The sequence below is a fragment of the Sinocyclocheilus grahami genome, unplaced genomic scaffold (genome assembly GCF_001515645.1).
Source record: "Sinocyclocheilus grahami isolate Dianchi unplaced genomic scaffold, SAMN03320097.WGS_v1.1 scaffold70.1, whole genome shotgun sequence".
Classification (NCBI taxonomy): domain Eukaryota; kingdom Metazoa; phylum Chordata; class Actinopteri; order Cypriniformes; family Cyprinidae; genus Sinocyclocheilus; species Sinocyclocheilus grahami.
The window spans coordinates 1,768,803-1,777,029 of NW_015505249.1; the positions used below are offsets into that span (position 1 = coordinate 1,768,803).

The 8,227-nt window shown below is 33.0% G+C and overlaps 1 protein-coding gene across 1 annotated transcript in view; it reads left to right on the forward strand.

The window, feature by feature from the left end:
* The window catches only part of LOC107585444 (integrin alpha-9-like), a 103,978-nt gene that overhangs the window by 47,590 nt on the left and 48,161 nt on the right, over positions 1 to 8,227 (forward strand). The window contains exon 17 of the mRNA XM_016272461.1: positions 3,350 to 3,367. Coding sequence (XP_016127947.1) covers positions 3,350 to 3,367 — 18 coding nt within the window. The remainder of the gene's footprint in view (positions 1 to 3,349; positions 3,368 to 8,227) is intronic.

Here is an 8,227-nt window from a genome sequence, read left to right on the forward strand (position 1 = left end):
TTTATGTATATTATATTATATGAAATTTCAGCTTTGCAACGCAGGAATAAAGTACCTTTAAAGTATATTAGAATAGAAAACCATTATTTTTAATTGTAATAATATTTCACAATATTACAAAGTTGAATTTTCAGCATCATTACTCCAGTCTTCAGGGTCACATGATCCTTCAGAAATCATTCTAATATACTTATTCGCTGCTCAAGAAACATTTAGGATTATTGTCAATTTTGAAGAGTTGTGCTGCTTCATATTTAACTTTTTCAGGATTTTATGATGAATAGAAAGCATAATTAAATATTACTAAATTTAACTGCTTACTAAATATTAGTGTCATTTTTGATCAATTTAATGCATCCTTGCTGAATAAAAGTTTTAAAAACCTATGGAAGATAGTGTAAGTAGTTTATATTTTCATTTATTCAGTTATTTACAGTATAACATTTCCCTAGACTCGTTGAGTCATTTTGGGTGACTTATTTGTCTTATTTGTCTTGAATTGCCTTATTTGTCTAGGATACATGTGATGATGCTTTAATTTGGCCTAAATTAGGCATCTTAGAAGGCAGTAATTTTAGAGCCGTGTTCTAACATCTGCATTACCTTAAAATGCTGTCTATGTAGGCTGCTTACTAAGTTTTAGAACAGAGTTAAGTGCCACACAACACTGATAGTATTTCTCATACACATACTGTGTCAGATCGCGCAGTGCTGATTTGATGGTATTCATAGCACTGACCCAGTGAGAGGAGAGGACTAGGCCGTTTGTTACACTACCGGCTTTGTGTTGCCACATATAACATAACGCTGCAATTCCTCCAGTGCCATTCCACGGGCTTCATTTATGCCAGGCCAAGAAAGCTGATACAATGAATCCACACGGCAGGAAGGTAATCATATCCAGCTGTCTCCCAGTAAACACGCTCACGACTCCAGCACCTATTTATAAAACATGGTGACGGAAAAATATTAAATTGCTAGAAACCCGCAATAAATGTCATGGAAAGAGTTCGGAAACTAAATGGTGGAAAACTTCATATGAAGTAGCCACGCTTCTGTTTAGTTGCTTGCTGAATCCAGGGAAAGTACACAGCATAGAGCTTAATATAATACTTCCATAAAAACTCCAGCTTCAAAAGTATTATATTTAGAAAGTAATGCATATGTGATCAATGATGTTAAGCTATTTATACAGGCTTGCTATTGAGAAAATCTTGAATCAATATGAGGTACCTCTGACAATCATCATATATATATATAATATGACATCATAATCGGATCTAATATACAAAATGTAATTAATTATTTTAATTTTAATATTTAAATTTAATTTAAATATATATTTAATAAGTGTTTAATAATTGTATTTTGTATTTTTTTAATATTATTATTATATTTGACTGTCTAAAATAGTTTTAAGATGGTATAATATCAATATCTTAATGTATAATAAATCATTATATTTATATGATATATTTTATACACTATTATAATTTTTATAATATATTTATAATTATATATTTTTTATATTGTTAATATTATAATTATAATTGAGAGTGTTGAAATACTTTTCAAGTGGTATAATATAAATATTATAATATATAGTAAAGCATATATATATATATATATATATATATATATATAAAATGGGTTCCAGAGAAAAAAATGTGGTTGTACACCAGAAACCATATCTCGAGATTTGCTTCACATACATGTGCATTTTGTCAAACACACATTGTACTGTTACTTTTGATTTTCCATTCCCTAAAGCATGATTTTGGAGGGTCTTCTTTATATGGTCTGATGGCATGCTGTTATGTGCCTGGTATTTAACGCCTGACTTCTCTCCTGTAAGTGTTAAACAACAGTCACACTAGGGATCTCATCCACACCCTGGTTGTTGTTGGAATTGTATGTGTTTTTCTATTGGAGCGCAGTGGTGGACTACCTTCGGTGCGGAGGCTCAAACATATAAACATGTAGCAGTTTATTTTACCTCTCAGCCCACGTGCAGAAGATTACGCAGCGATCAGAACAATAGACCCAGAATAACTGCACTGTAACAGTGGAGCGGTTTTATAAGGCCTGATCTCATCAGAAGCAGGAAGCATCTGTCGCTGTCGTCCAGAGCGTTCAGGATGAGCTGACGTTCAGCAGGATCATACAGAGAGATAAAGATAATAGAGTGCAAACATGCAGTTCAATCTACAGTATGAACATTCACTGGACAGCTGAATTTACACATCGATAGTTCAGATCATATTACAAGGCTCAACAATAATAATAATAATAAAACAATTATTATTCATTGATTTTTTTTGTTTTATTCATTTTTTTATGTGTTCCAGATTTAAGTGTTTGGTCTTCGGTGATGTATTCTATTAAATATATATTAAATAGAATATTGAATAGCGATAGACAGACAGACAGACAGATAGATAGATAAAATCATTAATATAGAAAAATATGTTTATTAAATATATAATTTTTCTTTATAAATGTTTTTATATATTATTTAAAAATATATACACATGTATTAATATATTAATATATTTTTGTGTTTTTTTTTTAATTTTTTTTTTATTTTAAGAAATATTTTAAGTATATAAGTAAATATTTTAAGTATAAATACCGTATCCCACAATGTAATGGGCTCAACTTGACCTTAACATTATTGTATCAAAAAAGAACTGTTTCTCATTTCCTAGATGATCACTAGATTACACTCGTTATCACGTGGCAACAGTGTTCATTTCTCTTGTTTTTAATGTTTTATAGCTGCATAACATATATGATTTTGCACGTTATTTTTTTTTAAGATAGTATCTGAGGTTTTATTATAAATAGAATATTTAGATACATAATCCACCATACTGTATATGACAGCTGGAAGTCCATTCCTCAACATAAGGAAACTCCTCTAACCTCTGTTGCTGTGTTTTCTTTATAGAAGCAAATATCCAATATCTTGCAACAGCGGAAGCAGAAATTATTTTAAACTCCTGTCAGTTTTGATAAATGCATTGTAGATAACTAAAGCCGTGCGGATATGATCGGATGCCTTTCAAAATGACTGACCGTTGTAAAAACAGAAGGTCAGCTTTTTAAAATACTTGATTTTTATGCTTGGACTCACTTTGTATATGATCTTAGTGTTCTTCAACTGGTTTTGAGGTGATGGAAGCCATTTTCCCTCCAGCATCCATAACTCACTTTACAACTCCATAAAAGGAACTAATCCCAATCCTCCCGTGCTTCCCGGGTGCGTAGTGCTTTCGGGACCTTTACAGGAGCACCCCGTTTTCAGCCTGATAAGGTGATGGCTTGGAATTCTGGGAATGAGTAGCAGGAGTGAAGGATTTTTTTGGCTCTCCCTACACTTACCCTTGACATGACCCACCTGCTCAAAACCTAAGGGCATATCAGTTATTCCAGGCATTTATGTCCACAGATAGCAGCAGAGAAGACATATAAAGCCATGGAAATATTACTCTACATGTCAAGGCCAAAGGGATTAAGTTCTGTTGCTCTTCCAAATGAAATGGATGTCCTGCTAAATACCGGTGTATTTTTGCACAGTTGAAAGATTTCCAGGCAGTTTAATTTTTGGTGAAGTGTTAAGAGAGTGTGTGTATCTTGGCCTGATTTCTCCGCAAGCACTTGATGAATGTTTTGTTCTCGTTCGTTTTTTTCTTCTTCACACAAAACCTGTCGAGAGCATGTGCAGGTCACATTTCACCCCAAAATCAAGAGGAAAACAGAAATATTATATTTTGCACAAATTAAACATGTTTTTTTAGATAATGAAGTTTTTTTTTCATTGTGACATTTTTTTCCTGATAATTAAGAATATTTAACCATAACATTTTAATTACTGCAATGCTTCCCAATGTTTCATTTTGAGTTTTTTCTTTTTGTAATTCCTATTATATTTAAATGGGCATAAAAATGTTGATAGTACACCTTTATTTATTTATTTAATTTATTTATTATAACCTATTTTAAATAATCTTTTTATATATTTATACATTTATAAATATATTTATAAAAAAACCAAATATATAATCATACTATATTTGTTTTGTTGTTGTTTACAATATACATTTATTTATTTATTTAGTAATAATAATTTGTAGAGAGAGTGTGTGTATCTTGGCCTGATTTCTCCGCAAGCACTTGATGAATGTTTTGTTCTCGTTCGTTTTTTTTCTTCTTCACACAAAACCTGTCGAGAGCATGTGCAGGTCACATTTCACCCCAAAATCAAGAGGAAAACAGAAATATTATATTTTGCACAAATTAAACATGGTTTTTTAGATAATGAAGTTTTTTTTTTTCCTGATAATTAAGAATATTTAACCATAACATTTTAATTACTGCAATGCCTCCCAATGTTTCATTTTTAGTTTTTTCTTTTTGTAATTCCTATTATATTTAAATTGGCATAAAAATGTTGATAGTACAACTTTATTTATTTATTTAATTTATTTATTATAACCTATCTTAATCTTTTTATATATTTATACATTTATAAATATATTTATTAAAAAAAACTAATATATAATCATACTATATTGTTTTGTTGTTGCTTACAATATTTATTTATTTATTTAGTAATAATAATTTGTAACAATTGTTTTTATAATGTTTTTAAAACAAACAAATATATAACAATACTAGATTTGTTTTTTGTTGAGAATATTTATTTATGTAATAATAATAATTTATAACAATTGTGTTGCTGTATATATAATGTTTTTAAAACAAACAAATATATAATAATACTAGATTTTTTGTAAATAATATACATTACTTATTTTTTGTCTGTTTGTTTGTTGGGGGAATGTGCTTGTCATGAAATAATGAGTGCAAAAAAAAAACCTGACCATCTGTCAGTCAATAAATAGTTTGTCAAATAAATAACATTAACTGCAATTGATTAATTGATTGTCATATAATCACAGGGGAAGGTTAACTGGCATTTTAGCATGTTTTTTGTAATTATTGATCATGCTAAATTAAGTTCACGTCCCTAAAAATCTGGTCTGAAAACAGGATTTTCTTTGTGCAAAATTTAATTTTTTCCCCTTGTTTTTTACTTTGTTCATGACAGATTTCATAAGATTCACCCCTTTGTTGTTCTGTAGTTCTTTTTGAGTATCCAGAGAAAATGTTTTCCATGTGCCCGTTTACGCCACAGGAGCATGGCACCTCAATTCCAGCTTTATAAATCCCAGCTGTGTTTTCAACTTAGGGTCACATGCCAAATACCTTTTACATTATGTACATGAACCCATAAAAGGACATTGTTCCAGTAATTCATCCACTTATGTGTCATTGTGTATTATATTATTTATTTCACGCTGAACACATGCATAACCTGCATATCTACTTTTTTTCTGTGTGCATTATGCAATTTTTTTTATGCAAGGTCATGTGATGTAGCCAGTGTGTTATCAATAAGCTAGAAGTGCATTGTGGGTGTTGTGTGTGCTGTATGGCTTACAGTAAGGGAAAAGAAGTTCATGTGGAGGGGGTCTGCATACTAACCACACATAGAATGAGTTTCCAGCCGGCTGATGTGAAGCTCTCACTCCAGTGTTTGTTAACCATCATCATTCTCATGGGAAAATTTCAGCAGTCCTCAGGGGGGTTAATGGAGAGGCTCGGAAACTATGTGTCCCTGTGATAACGTCTGCAGTTTGGGCAAACAAGCCTAAATTATATCTGCCTCAGCGTCACTACAGCGCAAGAGAAAAGCACTAGTGAGCTCCCTAACTAGACAGCATTTGGCTGCATTATAGGCACACTCCCAATGCAAAGTCTGTTCTAGAAGGAATGGGGTCAGAGGTCAGGGCTCTGTGTGGGCTAGTCAAGTTCTTCCACACCAGACTCATCCAACCATGTCTTTATAGACCTGGCTTTGTGCACGGAGGCACAGTCGTGCTGGAATAGAAAAGGGCCTTCTCCAAACTGTTCCCACAAAGTTGGAAACATGGCATTGTCCAAAATGTGTTGGTATGCTGAAGCATTAAGATTTCCCTTCACTGGAATTAAGGGGAATAGCTCGACCCCTGAAAAATCAGCCCAATACCATTATCCCTCCACCACCAAACATTATAGCTGCACTGTAATGCAGTCAGGCAGGTTACGTTCTCATGGCATCTGCCAAACCCAGACTCACTTGTCAGATTGCCAAACAGAGAAGTGTGATTCGTCACTCCACAGGTTTCCACTGCTCCAGAGTCCAGTGGCAGTGTACTTTACACCACTACACCCAATAGTTTGGAACTCTTAGCTATGGAATCAATCTGGCAACTTTTACACACCATGGTCTTCCGCTGAGTTGCTGCTGTTTCTAAACGCTTCCAATTTCCAATAATAGCACTTACACTTACAGAGTATCTAGCATGGGTGAAATTTCAAAAACTGACTTATTACTGACAATACCACGCTCAAATTCACTGAGCGCTTCCGAACAACCCATTTTTTCCCCACAAATGTTTGTAAATGCAGAATGCATGGCTAGGTTCTTGATTTTATGTGGCAGTGAGTCTGCTTGAAATGCCTGAATTCAATAATCAATAGGTGTGTCCCAATATTTCTGCCCATACACACAGGCAAATGTTTTGTGCATCAACAAGATTAGCACTATTTGTGCAGCATGTGGTGTTGCTGCCTTTGTAGAGCACTTTTATAGAGCTTCCATTTCTATTAGGACGATAGTTGGTAAAGCTGCTTTTGGAACAGAGCTAAAGAGTAACAAAAGTTGCAACACAGAGACGTGTATTGTAAAACTAGGCAATGCTTTTTCTTTTAAGAAACCAAAAATTCTTGTTCACTACCATTTTGAAGAAAAAAAGGGTAATTTATGGGTACATTTCAAAGTGGAAGATATTCTGTAGGTCATTTTTGGATGCGAATGAATAAATGCACAGCGAAGATTCTGGTGTGAAATTCTGCATTTGGTTCACATATTACCATTACACACAAAAAATGTGTAGAAACAGTTTTTACTCTGTTTTGCAAAAAAAGCTCACAAACATTTAATGATTACCTTCGAAATTTTTATTTTTTTTTTACAGTATAGGGAAAGCATTTATTTTGCAGTCCCATCTCAGTGTTGTTATTGTTGTTATTTTTAACTAAAACTATAAAAAATAGTTGACAAGCGAAATACAGCATGAATAAAATAAATATAAATATTAGATGAAAATAAAATAAAAATTTGCAATGTTAAAAATATTATAAAAATAAAGATTATAAAATAAAACAACAAAAAAACTGAGTAAAAAAACTAAAAATAATAATAAATACTAAATCTAAACTGAAATTAAAAAGAAAACTGAAACTATAAAATAAAACAAATTAAAAATATTAATATTAATCTATAGTATATAAATAATACAACAATGACACTGTGACCTATCCATGCATATTTATAAAGACATGTTTCACTACTGCCTGTGACTAGCAGAACAGACCTGTGAACCATTTATGTGTCGTGACACACCAGTTGAGAACCACTGAACTAAACTACATCATATCTCTCGCCACACAGCACAATTATGTTCTGTTTGACATCATCTGACTTTCTTTTCTTTGGCCCGTTTTGAAGCGGTTGGAGAGCTGCTAGTTTGATTTGTTTATGAAATAAGGCATTTCTGTACATGGACTAACACTTCAGGAATGAGTGTCTGTGATTTATCATCAGTTTCAGATGAGCTTGTGGGTTTTGGAGGGAGATCTGAGAAATATCTCCACGCTCAGGCTTTGCACGGTTCATGTCCGGTTCATTCCAGCTTTTAGTGCGGTAATCAAATGCAGCTTCACCTGTCCTAGTCCAGAGAACTGGTTCTGGAGATATTAATTAACCTTTCATGCTAATTTGTAGTTTTCCACAGGCTAAGTGATTTATCCCAAGGTGGAACTGGATTGTTGTAAAAGTCTAAATCTGTTTGTTCTGACACTTGAATAAGTTAATCGCATTTGCAAACCCATGCAGCACATAAACACAGTTATTTCAGGCTCCATGAGTTGTGTTCTTCGTCACAGTTATTAATTTTAATGCCTTGAATTTTGATGCCCCTCTGTATCTAATAATTGGTTCAATATGGGATGTTGTTGTCTTGAACAATATCTGTCAAGGGCAATATTACTAGAAGAGTTGACGTCGTTGTACTATATTTCAACTTTGTTGGGTTGTCCAATGGGGGGGGGGGGGGCG